The sequence below is a fragment of the Salvelinus sp. IW2-2015 genome, linkage group LG8 (genome assembly GCF_002910315.2).
Source record: "Salvelinus sp. IW2-2015 linkage group LG8, ASM291031v2, whole genome shotgun sequence".
Taxonomy (NCBI): domain Eukaryota; kingdom Metazoa; phylum Chordata; class Actinopteri; order Salmoniformes; family Salmonidae; genus Salvelinus; species Salvelinus sp. IW2-2015.
The window spans coordinates 26,527,435-26,545,823 of NC_036848.1; the positions used below are offsets into that span (position 1 = coordinate 26,527,435).

At 41.0% G+C, this 18,389-nt stretch overlaps 1 protein-coding gene across 1 annotated transcript in view; it reads right to left on the reverse strand.

Moving 5' to 3' along the window:
* Positions 1–18,389, reverse strand: part of LOC111967638 (dnaJ homolog subfamily C member 7) — a 60,432-nt gene that overhangs the window by 17,239 nt on the left and 24,804 nt on the right. The window contains exons 5-11 of the mRNA XM_023992831.2: positions 10,885–10,959; positions 10,637–10,755; positions 8,366–8,519; positions 6,997–7,161; positions 2,365–2,456; positions 1,901–1,974; positions 1,516–1,662 (exon numbers count right to left, since the gene is read on the reverse strand). Coding sequence (XP_023848599.1) covers positions 1,516–1,662; positions 1,901–1,974; positions 2,365–2,456; positions 6,997–7,161; positions 8,366–8,519; positions 10,637–10,755; positions 10,885–10,959 — 826 coding nt within the window. The remainder of the gene's footprint in view (positions 1–1,515; positions 1,663–1,900; positions 1,975–2,364; positions 2,457–6,996; positions 7,162–8,365; positions 8,520–10,636; positions 10,756–10,884; positions 10,960–18,389) is intronic.

Here is an 18,389-nt window from a genome sequence, read left to right on the forward strand (position 1 = left end):
AGCATGGAGGCGCTACCAGGAGACAGACCAGTACATCAGGAGACGTGGAGGAGCCGTAGGAGGGCAACAACCCAGCAGCAGGACCGCTACCTCCGCCTTTGTGCAAGGAGGAGCACTGCCAGAGCCCTGCAAAATGACCTCCAGCAGGCCACAAATGTGCATGTGTCTGCCTCAAACGGTCAGAAACAGACTCCATGAGGTGGTATGAGGCCCGACGTCACAGGTGGGGGTTGTGCTTACAGCTCAACACCGTGCAGGACGTTTGCATTTGCCAGAGAACACAAGATTGGCAAATTCGCCACTGGCGCCCTGTGCTCTTCACAGATGAAAGCTGGTTCACACTGAGCACATGTGACAGACGTGACAGACGTGACAGTCTGGAGACGCCGTGGAGAACGTCTGCTGCCTGCAACATCCTCCAGCATGACCGATTTGGCGGTGGGTCAGTCATGGTGTGGGGTGGCATTTCTTTGGGGGCCGCACAGCCCTCCATGTGCTCGCCAGAGGTAGCCTGACTGCCATTAGGTACCGAGATGAGATCCTCAGACCCCTTGTGAGACCATATGCTGGTGCGGTTGCCCTGGGTTCCTCCTAATGCAAGACAATGCTAGACCTCATGTGGCTGGAGTGTTCAGCAGTTCTGCAAGAGGAAGGCATTGATGCTATGGACTGGCCTGCCCGTTCCCCAGACCTGAATCAATTGAGCACATCTGGACATCATGTCTCGCTCCATCCACCAACGCCACGTTTGCACCACAAGACGTTCCAGGAGTTGGCGGATGCTTTAGTCCAGGTCTGGGAGGAGATCCCTAAGGAGACCATCCGCCACCTCATCAAGAGCATGCCCATGCGTTGTAGGGAGGTCATACAGGCACGTGGAGGCCACACACACTACTGAGCCTCATTTTGACTTGTTTTAAGGACATTACATCAAAGTTGGATCAGCCTGTAGTGTGGTTTTCCACTTTAATTTTGAGTGTGACTCCAAATCCAGACCTCCATGGGTAGATAAATTTGATTTCCATTGATAATTTGTGTGATTTTGTTGTCAGCACATTCAACTATGTAAAGAAAAAAGTATTTAATAAGAATAATTCATTCATTCAGATCTAGGATGTGTTATTTTAGTGTTCCCTTTATTTTTTTGAGCAGTGTATATTTTTGTATTATCTGTGATCGTTTTGTTTGTCTTGTTTAGTTTTTTTAATCATTGTACCTAAACTGTATGTGTAAACATGTATACACAGGGCCCAGCTGTAAAAGAGACCTTGGTCTCAGTCTGTGTTCCTTGTTGAAATAAAGGTATAATAATAAATGGGGGTGTTAGGAAAGGGAAAAGACAAATTTCCATTCTAACCAATTGACAATAAAGTATCTATTCTATAGTGTTGGTTTCTTTCAAAAACTTTGATGTTTGATTGAGCCTGCCTGGAGTAATGGAAAGAATATAAATATTATTTGAACTCAGGTCAGAGTCTTACTCCTCAATGGTGTTGCCTGTGTGTGTTGGTGTACCTGGGTGGTGCATGAGGGCCCGTTTCCGATAGGCCTTCTTAATCTCATCTTCTGTGGCATTCTTTCCCACCCCCAGAACCTTGTAGTAATCTTTCCGCTTGCTCTTCTTCAGTTCCAACTGAGCCGTCTTCAAGAGATGCTTGTGTTCTATACAGAGGGAAAGGGAAATAGAGAGAGGGAAAGACAGAAGAGAGAATGTTAACAAAAGTGAGCAATTTCACCCGAAATAACAAAATGCAATAATGTAATCAACCATCACCATCAAGAACATTTGAAGAAATGAGTGAAAAACTTCACAGGAAAGAAATGGAGTACTGTTCAACCTCTGCCATTATTTTTTCCACTGGTGACTATGAAGTAAACTATGGTTGCAATATCAACATACCTTTTGTCTTCTCCGTCTGGTAGACCTTTTCATAGTCCCGTACAGCTTCTTCATACTGTTCGATGTCCATATAACTGCAGAAAACACAAGCAGAGTTAAGTGTCTCACTGTCAAGAGGCAAAGAGTCTCTTGGAAGCGATATTCAGCAGCCTAGCTACCAGCAACCAGTCATTTTCAATGGAAGAGGGAAACAAGAGGAGAGACACAGCGACTTAACGGTCGGAAAAGAGAGAGCTAGCTACCCGAATTGAAATGTCTCAATATTAAGCAAATTTCGGTGACGCAACCACGCCACAGCCAATCAGGAGAGGGTAGTTCTTGCTAGCAAGCCTTGGCTATCAACAAAACTGCCGTCATCTAAGGTGTTTGCATGAAACACCCACCATGGGAGATCTCAATGACTTGATCGCTGATTATCGCTCCAAGTCTGAGCCACTTGTTATGAGTACTTCTTCATAGCTTACCACTGGGCTCGTCTCAAATAGGCCTTGATATATGTGTCGTCCAACTTTATTGCACTTGTGCAATCTTCGATTGCTTGATCAGGTTTATTCAGCTGAAGGAGAGGAAGTAAAGATAAAAAATGAACAGATGGCATGCGTTTCAAACAATTAGGAACTCAACTTCCAGAATCTAGCTTGGATTGCTAACATACGTAAAGTATTATCAAATGTACTTTTAACTAACCCCAAGATGGGCCTTTTACAAATGGGAGTTGGGAGACACATTGGGCAGAACAAGCAAGGCTGAGCCAAGCACGAGCTGGTGCGATCCAATTGGCGCATTTTAGCATGTATTTGCATATTTATGTTATGGAAGGCCTATTCTCTTGAGTACGTGTGAGCAGGAACTTGAATTTGTCTTTGCACTCCTAAACAATGCCATTCTTTACAACTTGGCAAAAGTGAAATTCTAAGAAACGTGCGCTCTGTTCGTGTGATGAAGCGGACTCAGCCGCTCTCGTCATGAACGCACATTTAATTCCCCTTATAAATGGTTTGTCGCATTCATGTTTTCCCTTATATCACGTAATGAATTTATCCTAAATGTATATATTGTTGTACTTTAACTCTTTCGCCAGTATCATGAGTATTAAAGTATTACGGCTTCTTTGAGATGTCTATTTGGACGGAAAATGTAAAAGTGGCTATAATGAAGATGCCTGTTAATAGGGATGCAATGATTCGCCGATAAACATTTGAATCGGGGACCGATGTGTAAGGTACAGTGGCTTGCGTATTCACCCCCCTTGGCATTTTCCCTATTTTCTTGCCTTACAACCTGGAATGAAAATAGATTTTTGGGGGGTTTGTATCATTTGATTTACACAACATGCTTTGAAGGTGCAAAATACTTTTTATATTGTGAAACAAACAAGAAATACGTTTTAAAAACAGAAAACTTGAGTGCATAACTATTTCCCCCCCAAAGTCAATACTTTGTAGAGACACCTTTTGCAGCAATTACAGCTGCAAGTCTCTTGGGGTAAGTCTCTATAAGCTTGGCACATCTAGCCTTTATGTTAGAGTGGCCAGACGGAAGCCACTTCAGTAAAAAGCACATGACAGCCTGCTTGGAATTTGCCAAAATGCACCTAAAGGACTCTCAGACCATGAGAAACAAGATTCTCTGCTGTGATGAATGCCAAGCAATGCCAAGCAGTCTTGACGACTGGAGGGAACCTGGTACCATCCCTACGGTGAAGCATGGAGGTGGCAGCCTCATGCTGTAGGATGTTTTTTAGCGGCAGGTGCTGGGAGACTAGTTAAGGGAAAGCTGAACGAAGCACAGAGAGATCACTTGATGAAAACCTGCTCCAGAGCGCTCAGGACCTCAGACTGGGGCGAAGGTTCACCTCCCAACAGGACAAAGACCCCAAGCACACAGCCAAGACAATGCAGGAGTGGCTTCGTGACAAGTCTGAATGTCCTTGAGTGGCCCAGCCAGAGCCCAGATTTGAACCCATCGAACATCTCTGGAGAGACCTGAAAATAGGTTGGATGGGGAGCGTCGTTGCACAGCTGACAGAGCTTGAGAGGATCTGCAGAGAATGGAGAAACTCCCCAAATACAGGTGTGCCAAGCTTGTAGCATCATACCCAAGAAGACTTGAGGCTGAAATAGGCGCTTAAAGTACTGAGTACAGGGTCTGAATACTTATGTAAATGTGATTTTTGAAAAATAATTTTTTTATACATTTGAAAATTGTTTGTTTTTTTGCTTTGTCATTCTGGGATATTGCATGCAGATTGATGATTAATTAAAACAAAATCAATTTTAGAATAAGGCTGTAACGTAACAAAATGTGGAAAAAGTCAAGGGGGTCTGAACCTTACGAATGGACTGTATATTCCTTGACTATGTCATAGCTACACTGAACAAAACAAACTTACACAACATGCAACAATTTTTAAGATTTACTGAGTTAATATAAACTAAGGAAATCAGTCAATTAAAATAAATAAATTAGGCCCTACTCTATGGATTTCACATGACTGGGCAGGGGCGCAGCCATGGGTGGGCCTGAGACAGCATAGGCCCACCCACTTGAGAGCCAGAACCAGCCAATCAGAATGAGCTTCTCCCCCCAAAGGCCTTTAGTAGAGACAGAAATAAGCTTCAGTTTCATCAGCTGTTCGAATGGCTGGTCTCAGATGATCCCGCAAGTGAAGAACCGGATGTGGAAGTCCTGGGCTGGTGTTGTTACAGATGGTCTGCGGTTGTGAGGCCAGTTGGACGTACTGCCAAATGATCTTTACGACGTTGGAGGCGGCTTATGGTAGAGAAATTAACATTCCATTCTCTGGTAACAGTGGGTCTGTGGTCCAAAGGGTCTCTTTTCCAAGCTTAAAAGGATAAACAATACATTGGCTATGCTGTCAATCCAGCATGACTTCTGCCACGTTCAAAACAACTGGAAACTCGGAACTGGGAAATCTCAGAGTTCAATGAGTTAAAGACAACTGGGAACTGTGATAAAAACTAGCTGTGAACTCTGGCCTCTTCTAGAGCTCCAACCAGAAGATCACTGGGAACAAAGTCGAATCATGGCGTCATGATTCGACTTTGTTCCCAGTTGTCTTGAAAGCCAGACTTTGATGACAATTTGCACACAAGTCAGCCATATCAGCTATGTTTTTTTTTTAAAGGAGTAAATGAGGCTGAATGAACTGTTTCGCTGCCAGACAAGGCTCCGCTGATAACCAGGTGTATTAGTGGTAAGGATTCACTCAATGGTGCTGAAAAGAAAGTTCTGTTGTTGGGACAGCGTTATGTAGGCCCTAACAGTTTGTGGGCACCATTTGTCACCGGTATAGTGCAATTAATGTATTGTTTCGTTTTGTGTAGTGGCTTTGCTGGCAAACATAATAAAAAAAAAAAAAATGTTGGTCCCACCAAGATTTACATGCTAAACTCCCCACTGACACAGACAATAGAGAAGTGAGCTCAGACAAATCCAACTTAGAGGCCTAGGTCATGAGCTCCATCAGCAGCAGATCTTATTTTAAAATGGAAAATTAATGTGTTTAAGCAACATGTTAATGCATTGAATCGTATCAATTTGTTCTCTAATGAAACTGAATTCCAACATATCTAAAACGTAAAACATATCATTCCTGTATTATATCTTCTTGGGTAGGACGCTACAAGCTTGGCGCACCTGTATTTGGGGAGTTTCTCCCATTCCTCTCTGCAGACACCCTGCTTCACCGTAGGGATGGTGTCAGGTTTCCTCCAGATGTGACGCTTGGCATGCTTTCATCAGACCAGAGAATCTTGTTTCTCATGATCTGAGAGTCTTTAGGTGCCCACATGACAGTGGGCTGATGACAGTGGGCTGTCATGTGCCTTTTACTGAGGAGTGGCTTCCATCTGTCCACTCTACCATAAAGGCCTGATTGGTGCAGTACTGCAGAGATGGTTGTCTTTCTGGAGCTCTGTCAGAGTGACCATTGGATTCTTGGTCACCTCCCTGACGAAGGCACTTCTCCCCCGATTGCTCAGTTTGGCCGGGCAGCCAGCTCTAGGATGAGGCTTGGTGGTTCTAAACTTCTTCCATTTAAGAATGATGGAGGCCAGTGTTCTTGGGTACCTTCAATGCTGCAGAAATATTTAGGTACCCTTCCCCAGATCTGTGCCTCAACAAAATCCTGTCTCGGAGATCTACGGACAATTCCTTCGACCTCATGGCTTGGTTTTTGCTCTGACATAAACTGGACCTTATATAGACAGATATGTGCCTTTTCAAATCATGTCCAATCAATTGAATTTACCACAGGTGAACTCCAATCAAGTTGCAGAAACATCAAGGATGATCAATGGACACCGATGCACCTGACCTCAATTTCGAGTCTCATAGCAAAGGGTCTGAATACTTAAATAAGGTATCTGTTTTTTATATTTAATTAATGTGCACAAATTTCAAAAAACTGTTTTGACTTTATCATTATGGGGTATTGTGTGTAAATTGCTGAGGATTTTTTATTTAATCCATTTCAGATTAAGACTGACTAAAACAAAATGTAGAAAAATTCAAGGGGTCTGAATACTTACCGAAGACACTGAATGTAAATATTCTGCCATATTATATCTTCACATGGAACCACCTTTTAACTGTGAATAAACTGGACACAATTTTACACTGGATACCGCTGCTTCCTGTTTCTTACTGCCCTTAAGGCTGCTCCAACTACAGTTTGTAACAGATTCTAGTTTTGGGAACAGAAAACTTAATTGAAATTGGATGTTTCTCTCAGAAAATTAGCAGAATGTCGGCCCAGTTTAATCTTGCTCCGTCTTCTCCCTTATCCTGGCCACTGCACTTCCTCTCTGGTGGTGCTTCAGATTTTTACCCCATGTGACACATCTGGGTTCCTTTTTCATTTGTAGTATTATTTAAGGTCTGGCCATTATGTACATTCAGGATTTTTACAAAAGTACTTTCCCAGTCCTGTCTAGGATTTAATAAATTGGGAGAACACTTGAGATGAGGTACTACCTGAAATTGCCCAATATGAGCACTTAATTCTGCAATGTTTTTGCGCATTTGTTCCTGAACTCTACCTTGTTCTAGAGCATTCCAGTTGAGGTTCTCACCTTAGCCCCGACGGTGCCTCTGTTGCAGTAGAGCTTGGCGTTGGTTTTGATGTTGTTGGGGTCTATCGCCAGGGCCTCCGAGTAGAGCCGGTAGGCTGCCTCAAAGTTGCTGTCCTTGAACAATTTGTTTCCCTCCTCCTTCTTGGCTTTCAAAGCTTTGGCATTCTGATTTTAGACAGATATCAACCACATTGAATCAGTACGTCAGATGCAGTAGAACTCAATTTGCGGGCTACAGTACTGATGTGTAACCTTTATTTAACTAGGCAAGTCAGTTAAGAACAAATTCTTATTCACAATGACGACCAACCCCGGCCAAACCTGGACGACGCTGGGCCAATTGTGCACCGCCCTATGGGACTCCCAATCACGGCCGGATGTGATGCAGCCTGGATTCGAACCAGGGACTGTAGTGACGCCTCTTACACTGAAATGCAGTTCCTTAAACCACTGTGCCACCCACAATTGATCAAGTAGTGTTGTCACAATACCAACATTTTACTCACAATACTAGGCCAAATGGTAACATGATACCACGGGGGTGAAAATCAGAGTGGCTCAGCGTTCCTAATTTTTTATTAAGATCTATAGTTTAGGCTTACATTAGGCCTATATGAATCCTATCTTTGAAGCACATCTCTCTCAGTAGCTAACCTTTTTCCTTTCCTCCTGTGCCATCCAAATATGCGCCTATAGCCTAGGTCTGCTGGTCAAGTTAACAGGTTGTTAGCTAGCTACTGTAAGTAACATGACTGAACAAGGCTGTTATCAAAACAATAATTAGCAGCCTAGGATTACTTTAAAACGTCCCACAACATGCACGCTAATGCACGACAGAAAGAAAAGGGTTGCTCCGGTAATATGGGTCATAACTTTTGAATGGTTTGGGCTAGAGACAAGCCCATTTCTTCGTTTTTGTGCTCAGACTGGCCTGTGCTCTTGGCTCTAACAGGCTAAATGAAATTACAAAATTTAACTTCAGAAAACAATTAAAACAGGCACCAGTGGGTTCTTTGGATCGGTATAAGTATCACAACGTTTTGGTACTGGTATACTCTGATCAAGTTAAAGCTATCAATAGATCTTCGAAAGCTGTAGGTATAAATACTAACATCTGATGTTGGCCAAAATATATTGTAGAGAAACAGTATTTATTGTGAAGAATACTGATGCTTTTTAGTATTGGTGCTATTAAAAATGGTTGTTTGTGACTTGGATTTGTTAAGCTAAAAACTAAATATAGCCAGTAAGAGGTAGGCCTAGCTACCGACCTCTCCCTGTACACTACCCAATGACATAAAACTACCCTACACGAGTAAATAATTTCAACATTTTAAAAATAAGTACAGGCGCAAGTTGAGTGACTCACTCTGCAAGCTAGCCGAGCCTTCTCGTGGTCTGGGGCCATGCGCAGTGCTTGCACGAAGAACTTCACAGCTTTGTCGATGCAGTCCTCGTAGTACAGACACAGGCCACGCACGTACAGAGCGTCTCCGTTAGTCGAGTCCATCCTCAATATATCACTGGGAGAGAAAAGACAAGATTCATAGGACAAAGAATCTGACTTTGATATTCCCCTAACTGGAGCAAACATAAAAACAAGGGCAAAAGAAGCCTCGTCAAAATGGCAATGTTCCTGGGGTTTTGTAATTTAATTTTAATTCATGTTAGTCACCAATAGTTGTAAAAAAAAAAATGTTAAAGTATATAACCCATGAAAAATTACAAACATCCTATTACAGCTGAAGAAAATAAAATACACTACATGACCAAAAGTATTCAGACCACTTGACTTTTTCAACATTTTGTTACTTTACAGACATTTTCTAAAATTGCTTAAATAGTTRCCCCCCCCCCCCCCTTCAATCTACATAATACCCCATAATACCAACACAGCTTATCAATTTCAGCAAATTTATATAAAAAAAAAAACGGAAATATCCCATTTACATAAGTATTCAGACCCTTCACTCGGTACGTTGTTGAAGCACCTTTGGCAGTGATTACAGCCTCAAGTCTTCTTGCGTATGACACTACAAGCTTTGTTCTTAACTGACTTGCCTAGTTAAATAAAGGTTAAATTAAAAAAATTAAAAGCTTGGCACACCTGTATTTGGGGAGCTTCTCCCATTCTTCTCTGCCACCCGGTAAAACTGAGCAATCAGAGAAGGTCCTTGGTCAGGGAGGTGACCAAGAATACGATGGTCACGCTGACAGAGCTCTAGAGTTCCTCTGTGGAGACGGGAGAACCTTCCAGAAAGACAGCCATCTCTGCAGCACTCCACCAATTAGACCTTGGTGGTAGAGTGGCCAGACAGAAGCCACTTCTCAGTAAAATGCACATGACAGCCCGCTATGAGTTTGCCAAAAGGCACCTAAAGACTGTCAGACCCTGATGAAACCAAGAAACCAACTATTTGGCTTGAATGACAAGCATCACGTCTGTAGGAAACCTGGAACCATCCCTACGGTGAAGCATGGTCGTGGCAGCATCATGTTGTGGGGATGTTTTTCAGCGGTAGGGACTGGGAGACTAGTCAGGACCAAGGCAAAGATGAACAGAGCAAAGTACAGAGAGATCCTTGATGAAAACCTGCTCCAGAGTGCTCAGAACCTCGGACTGGGGCGAAGGTTCACCTTCCAACAGGACAACAACCCTAAGCACAAAAGCACACTAAGCAGAAGGTAGTTAATCCATTTTAGAATAAGACTAGTGTAACGAAATGTGGAAAAAATCAAGTGGTCTGAATACTCTCCAAATGCACTGTACGTACATACACCATATATACAAAAGAAGGATTCGGCCATTACAAATGAGTGGATTCGGCCATTTCAGCCACACCCATTGCTAACAGGTATAAAAAACAAGCACACAGCTTTGCAGCTCCTTCAGGGTTCTCTTTGGTCTCTGTTGCTTTTCTGATTATTGCCCTCTTTGCCTTGTCAGTGAGTTTTGGTGGGCAGACCTCTTGGCAGGTTTGTTGTGGTGCCATATTCTTTCCATGTTTAATAATGGATTTAATGGTGCTCTGTGGGATGTTCAACGATTCGGATATTTTTTTTTATATAACCGAACCCTGATCTGTACTTCACCACAACCTTGTGCTTGACCTGTTTGGAGAGCTCCTTGGTCTTCATGGTGCCGCTTGCTTAGTGGTGCTGCAGATTCTGGGGCCTTTCAGAACAGGTGTATATATACTGAGATCATGTGACAAATCATGTGACACAGATTGCACACAAGTGGACTTTATTTACCCAACTATGTGACTTCTGAAGGTAATTGGTTGCACCAGATTATATTGAGGGGCTTCATAGCAAAGGGGTTGAATACATATGCACTTCCGTTTGTTTTTTCAAGTAATTTTTTTCATTTCACTTCACCAATTTGGACAATTTTGTGTATGTCCATTAGAAGAAATCCAAATAAAAGTATATTTACATTTCATGTTGTAATGCAACAAAATAGGAAAAAGGCCAAGGGGGATGAATAATTTTGCAAGGCACTGTACTGTATATAGCACCACATATATAAAACCTGCCTTTCAAATATGAAACAAATGTCCTGGTAAAGCGCTTGGTTGGATAAACCTCCTAACTTCCACTCCTTCCTGACCCACTTTAGTGCCTGATTGGTTTGTACCTGGCCACAGACTGGGCTTCTAGGTAGCGACCCAGTAGTGCCAAACACTCAGCCTTGAGGATTTTGAAGCGATGGCAGGTGGATGCCAATCCCAGGGCCTTGTCCATAGAATACACCACCTGCAGCAGATAAGACAACAGCTACCATCTCACAACTGGGTTGACTGCCAATGTCTGGGTGTCAATAGGTGTGTGTGTGTGTGTGTGTGTGTGTGTGTGTGTGTAGGGGGGTTGAATGGGGTAACATGCCTTTCTGAAATCCCTCTTTTCGAAGTCAAGTTCTGCCATTCGTTCGTACTCCAGTACTGCTGTGGCATTTTTGTGCTGCAAGGCACAAAGAAAAAAGAAAGCACATCAAAATCACACTGTGATAGAAATTTCTACACAGAGTATGATAAGCATAGGAGGCTGAATAATTAAGAAAAACACGCACAACGTCTCGCACAGCTCCCATTGACATGATTTACATGCAAGTCAGAGTTGTGCAATGCGTAACCAAAAAGATATCTGAAAGATGGCGAATACAACAATCAAAAGATAAAGTTTCATTTCTGCAAGTGCGTTAAAGATCCAATGCAGCAGTTCTTATCTCAAAATCAAATCATTTTTGGGTAACAATTACAGTGGGGCAAAAAAGTATTTAGTCAGCCACCAATTGTGCAAGTTCTCCCACTTAAAAATATGAGAGAGGCCTGTAATTTTCATCATAGGTACACTTCAACTATGACAGACAAAAACAGAAAAAAAAATCCATAAAATCACATTGTAGGATTTTTTATGAATTTATTTGCAAATTATGGTGGAAAATAAGTATTTGGTCAATAACAAAAGTTTCTCAATACTTTGTTATATACCCTTTGTTGGCAATGACAGAGGTCAAACGTTTTCTGTAAGTCTTCACAAGGTTTTCACACACTTGCTGGTATTTTGGCCCATTCCTCCATGCAGATCTCCTCTAGAGCAGTGATGTTTTGGGGCTGTTGCTGGGCAACACAGACTTTCAACTCCCTCCAAAGATTTTCTATGGGGTTGAGATCTGGAGACCTTGAAATGCTTCTTACGAAGCAACTCCTTCGTTGCCCGGGCGGTGTGTTTGGGATCATCGTCATGCTGAAAGACCCAGCCACGTTTCATCTTCAATGCCCTTGCTGATGGAAGGAGGTTTTCACTCAAAATCTCACGATACATGGCCCCATTTATTCTTTCCTTTACACGGATCWGTCGTCCTGGTCCCTTTGCAGAAAAACAGCCCCAAAGCATGATGTTTCCACCCCCATGCTTCACAGTAGGTATGGTGTTCTTTGGATGCAACTCAGCATTCTTTGTCCTCCAAACACGACGAGTTGAGTTTTTACCAAAAAGTTATATTTTGGTTTCATCGGACCATATGACATTCTCCCAATCTTCTTCTGGATCATCCAAATGCTCTCTAGCAAACTTCAGACGTGGCCTGGACATGTACTGGCTAAAGCAGGGGACACGTCTGGCACTGCAGGATTTGAGTCCCTGGCGGCGTAGTGTGTTACTGATGGTAGGCTTTGTTACTTTGGTCCCAGCTCTCTGCAGGTCATTCACTAGGTCCCCCCGTGTGGTTCTGGGATTTTTGCTCACCGTTCTTGTGATCATTTTGATCCCACGGGGTAGATCTTGCGTGGAGCCCAGATCGAGGGAGATTATCAGTGGTCTTGTATGTCTTCCATTTCCTAATAATTGCTCCCACAGTGATTTCTTCAAACCAAGCTGCTTACCTATTGCAGATTCAGTCTTCCCAGCCTGGTGCAGGTCTACAATTTTGTTTCTGGTGTCCTTTGACAGCTCTTTGGTCTTGGCCATAGTGGAGTTTGGAGTGTACTGTTTGAGGTTGTGGACAGGTGTCTTTTATACTGATAACAAGTTCAAACAGGTGCCATTAATACAGGTAACGAGTGGAGGACAGAGGAGCTCTTAAAGAAGAAGTTACAGGTCTGTGAGAGCCAGAAATCTTGCTTGTTTGTAGGTGACCAAATACTTATTTTCCACCATAATTTGCAAATAAATTCATTAAAAATCCTACAATGTGATTTTCTGGATTTTTTCCCTCATTTTGTCTGTCATAGTTGAAGTGTACCTATGATGAAAATTACAGGCCTCTCTCATCTTTTTAAGTGGGAGAACTTGCACAATTGGTGGCTGACTAAATACTTTTTTGCCCCACTAAGTATAGGGGTCACGTTAGAGTTCAGGCATCTGGATTTTTAAAACAAACAAAAAATCTGCGTTTGAAATTGAAAGTCAACAGTGTATTTTTTGCCTCAAAGAGAGTGGCGTGCAACTAGTTTTCCTTGACAGAAAATACATTAGTGCAACACATGCGGCAGAAAAAAGCTCAATTTTGATCAGATGACAATAGAAGTGCTTTTTTTGGGGGGCTGCTAGCTTTTTGGCTAGCAGCCACACAAATAAAACGAGCTTACAATGAAAAAGGTATTTTTTGCAAAAAAACTATGCATGGCATTCATATTTCTAATGTTTATCATAGAAAGAATGTAGCCAGCTACACTTCCTAATGTTTTGCTTGAAGTTAATCTTACATTTACCGGAGAAAAGCAGGCTACACCGAGAAAAGTATTTTCATCTGAGTGGAGAAGTGCAATTGAAGCAAACTGTCTGATGACGAGCAAAAATTACAATAAGAAACATTTTAGATCTGCTTTTACAAAACGCAGCAAGATATTTCTAATGCGTTTTATTTTTTGGGGGGTGTGAAAAACTCTGCTTTAACACGACCCTAAAAGTACCTTAATGCGATTGTTTTCAATTAAATTCGTAAAAAATATACAAAAATACCTTCTTAGCAAAGAGCAATTTCTCAATCAAGATTTTTGCTAGGACTGTCTGGGAGTGGTCTGAGAAAACTAGCTGTTATTGGAAGAGGTTTGGTACTCTCTTGAATAGGGCTGGCACAAACACACTATTACAAACATTTATGGATAAAGACCGTCATGAAAATAAAACCTGAAGATTTATTTATTTATATATATATATATATATATATATATAAATAAATAAATAATCACACACGCTATATAGAATATACAGTACCAGTCAAAAGTGTGGACACACCTACTCATTGAAGTGTTTTTCTTTATTTGTACTATTTTCTACATTGTAGAATAAGTCAAGACATCAAAACTATGAAATAACCCATGGAATCATGTAACCAAAAAAAGTGTAAAACAAATCAAAATATATAGATTCTTCAAAGTAGCCACCCTTTGCCTTGATGACAGCTTTGCACACTCTTGGCATTCTCTCAACAAGCTTCACCTGGAATGATTTTCCAACAGTCTTGAAGGAGTTCCCACATATGCTGAGCACTTGTTGGCTGCTTTTCCTTCACTCTGCGGTCCAACTCATCCCAAACCATCTCAATTGGGTTGAGGTCGGGCGATTGTGGAAGCCAGGTCATCTGATGCAGCACTCTCCTTCTTGGTCAAATGGCCCTTACACAGCCTGGAGGTGTGTTGGGTCATTGTGCTGTTGAAAAACAAATGATAGTGGGACTTAGCGCAAACCAGATGGGATGGCGTATTGCTGTTGTAGCCATGCTGGTTAAGTGTGCCTTGAATTCTAAATAAATCAGACTGGGTCAACAGCAAAGCACCCCCACACCATCTCCTCCATGCTTCACGGTGGGAACTACACATGTGGAGATCATCCGTTCACCTACTCTGCGTCTCACAAAGGCACGGTAGTAAATTTGTACTCATCAGACCAAAGAACAGATTTCCACCAGTCTAATGTCCATTGCTCATGTTTCTTGATGTTGAGATGTGTCTGTTACTTGAACTCTGAAGGATTTATTTGGGCTGCAATTTCTGAGGGTGGTAACTATAATGAAAGTATCCTCTGCAGCAGAGGTAACTCTGGGTCTTCCTTTCCTGTGGCAATCCTCAAGAGAGCCTGTTTCATCATAGCGCTTGGTTTTTGCGACTGCACTTGAAGAAACTTTCAAAGTTCTATACATTTTCCGGATTGACTGACTTTATGTCTTAAAGTAATGATGGAAAGTCATTTCTCTTTGCTTATTTAAGCTGTTCTTGCCATAATATGGATCTGGTCTTTTACCAAACAGGGCCAGCTTCTGTATACCACCCCACCGTGTCACATCACGACTGATTAGATCAAACGCATTGAGGATAGAGGTCGACCGATTAATCGGAATGGACGATTAATTAGGGCCGATTTCAAGGTTTCATAACAATCGGTAATCTGCATTTTTTGACACCGATCATAGCCGATTACATTGCACTCCACGAGGAGACTGCGTGGCGGGCTGACTACCTGTTATGCGAGTGCAGCAAGGAGCCAAGGTAAGGTGCTAGCTAGCATTAAACGTATCTTATAAAAAACTATCAATCTTAACAATCACTAGTTAACTACACATGGTTGATGATATTACTAGTTTATCTAGCTTGTCCTGCGTTGCATATAATCGATGCGGTGCCTGTTAATTTATCATGGAATCACAGCCTACTTCGCCAAACGGGTTATTTATTAACAAGCGCATTCGCGAAAAAAGCACTGTTGTTGCATCAATGTGTACCTAACCATAAACATCAACGCCTTTCTTAAAATCAATACACAAGTATATATTTTTAAACCTGCATATTTAGTTAATATTGCCTGCTAACATGAATTTCTTTTAACTAGGGAAATTGTGTCACTTCTCTTGCGCGCAGAGTCAGGGTATATGCAACAGTTTGGGCCGCCTGGCTCGTTGCGAACTAATTTGCCAGAACTTAATTACGTAATTATGACATAACATTGAAGGTTGTGCAATGTAATTTAGACTTATGGATGCCACCCATTAGATAAAATACAGAATGGTTCCGTATTTCATTGAAAGAATAAACATTTTGTTTTCGAAATGATAGTTTCCAGATTTGACCATATTAATGACCTAAGGCTCGTATTTCTGTGTGTTATTATATTATAATTAAGTCTATGATTTGATATTTGATAGAGCAGTCTGACTGAGCGGTGGTAGGCAGCAGCAGGCTCGTAAGCATTAATTCAAACAGCACTTTACTGCATTTGATAGCAGCTCTTCACAATGTGTAAAAGCATTGCCCTGTGTACTTCAAGCCTATCAACTCCCGAGATTAGGCTGGCAATACTAAAGTACCTATTAGAACATCCAATAGTCAAAGATATATGAAATACAAATGCTAGAGAGAGAAATAGTCCTATAATAACTAACTAACTACAACCTAAAACTTCTTACCTGGGAATATTGAAGACTCATGTTAAAAGGAACCACCAGCTTTCATATGTTCTCATGTTCTGAGCAAGGAACTTAAACATTAGCTTTTTACATGGCACATATTGCACTTTTACTTTCTTCTCCAACACTTTGTTTTTGCATTATTTAAACCAAATTGAACTTTTCATTATTTATTTGAGACAATTTATTTTAGTGATGTATTATATTAAGTGAAATAACGGTGTTCATTGTGCATTCAGTATTGTTGTAATTGTCATTATTACAAATATATATATATATATATATATATATATATATATATATATATATATATATATATATATATATATATATATATAAAAATAAATAAATAGGCTGATTAATCGGTATCGGCCTTTTTTGGTCCTCCAATATTCGGTATCGGTGTTGAAAAATCATAATCGGTCGACCAAAAATTGAGGAAAGAAATTCCACAAATTAACTTAAGGCACAACTGTTAAACCTCTCTGGGATATGTGGGACGCTTGCATCCCATCTCGCCAACAGCCAGTGAAATTGCCAAATTCAAAACAGAAATCCTATAATTACAATTCCTCAAACAAACAAGTATTATACACCATTTTAAAGATAAACTTGTTGTAAATCCAGCCACAGTGTCCGATTTCAAATAGGCTTTACAGCGAAAGCACACCAAACGATTATGTTAGGTCAGCACCTAGTCACAGAAAACCATACAGCCATTTTCCAGCCAAGGAGAGGGCTCACAAATGTCAGCGATTAAATTAACAACTAACCTTTGATGATCTACATCAGATGGCACTCACAGGACTTCATGTTACACAATAAATGTGTGTTTTGTTCGATAAAGTTCATCTTTATGTCCAAAAACCTCATTTGAAATTGGTGTTTTATGTTCAGAAATGCATTGTCTCAAACATCCGGTGAAAGTGCAGAGAGCCACATCAAATTACAGAAATACTCATAATAAACATTGATAAAAGATACAATTTTTATGCATGGAATTATAGATAAACTTCTCCTTAATGCAAACGCTGTGTCAGATTTCAAAAAGGCTTTACGGCAAAAGCACACCTTGCGATTATGTTTGGTCAGTGCCAAGTCACAGAAAGACATAGCCATTTTCTAAAGAAGGAGGTGTCACAAAACTCAGAAATAGCATTATAAATATTCACTTACCTTTGATGAGTCCATCATTTATGTCCAAATACCTCCTTTTTGTTTGTGCGTTTAGCCCAGTAATCCAAATGCTCAATGCGCGATCGCTTAGTTCAGACGAAAGGTCATAAAGGTTATATTAGAGTTCGTAGAAACATGTCAAACGATGTATAGAATCAATCTTTAGGATGTTTTTATCATAAATCTTTAATAATGTTTCCACAGGACAATTCCTTTGTCTTTTGAAAGGAAAAGGAACGCAGCTACCTCTCACGGGCGCACGCCTGACTGAGCTCGTGGCATTCTGCCAGACACCTGATTGAAACAGCTCTTATTCTCTCCCCCTTCACAGTAGAAGCCTGAAACAAGGTTCTAAAGGCTGTTGATATCTAGTGGAAGCCGTAGGAAGTGAAATATAACCCCATAGACACTGTATATTCGATAGGCAATGACTTGAAAAACTACAAACACCTCAGATTTCCTGCTTCCTGGTTGGATTTTTTCTCAGGTTTTTGCCTGCCATATGAGTTCTGTTATACTCACAGACATCATTCAAACAGTTTTAGAAACTTCAGTGTTTTCTATCCAAATCTACTAATTATATGCATATTCTACCTTTTGGGCCTGAGTAGCAGGCAGTTTACTCTGGGCACCTTATTCATCCAAGCTACTCAATACTGCCCCCTAGTCCCAAAGAAGTTAATTGAAATGCATTCCAAGTGACTACCTCATGAAGCTGGTTGAGAGAATGCCAAGAGTGTGCAAAGCTGTCCTCAAAGCAAAGGGTGGCTACTTTGAAGAATCTCAAATGTAAAATATATTTTAGATCTGTTTAACACTTTTTTGGTTACTACATGATTCCACAATTGTTATTTCATAGTTCTTACGTCTTTACTATTATTCTACAATGTAAAAAAAAGTAAAAATAAAAACCCTTGAATGAGTAAGTGTCCAAACTTTTGACTGGTACGGTGTATTTTAATTCTGGGGGGGAGACAAACAGCTGACTGAAGAGGAGATGGCACGGCATTCGTGTGGCAATTTGACTGGTAAACTCATGGATACACTCGCAATGGCTGCCTGGAATTGTGATGCAATAACTTCCATGGTAATGTATAATGTTCATTCAAATGATGTTAAATGATGTGGTTCATGCAATGGAATGTCTTTTTTTGTAATGACAGTTAAGTTGAATCAACAAATTACAGCACATATTGGTACTAGTGATGCTTATCGGTCTATAGGTAAAATGTGCATAACTTAGTGGAATTAAATTGCAGAGTGTGTATTTTTTTGGGTCGTCATTTATCTTATTTTTTACCACACTCTCACA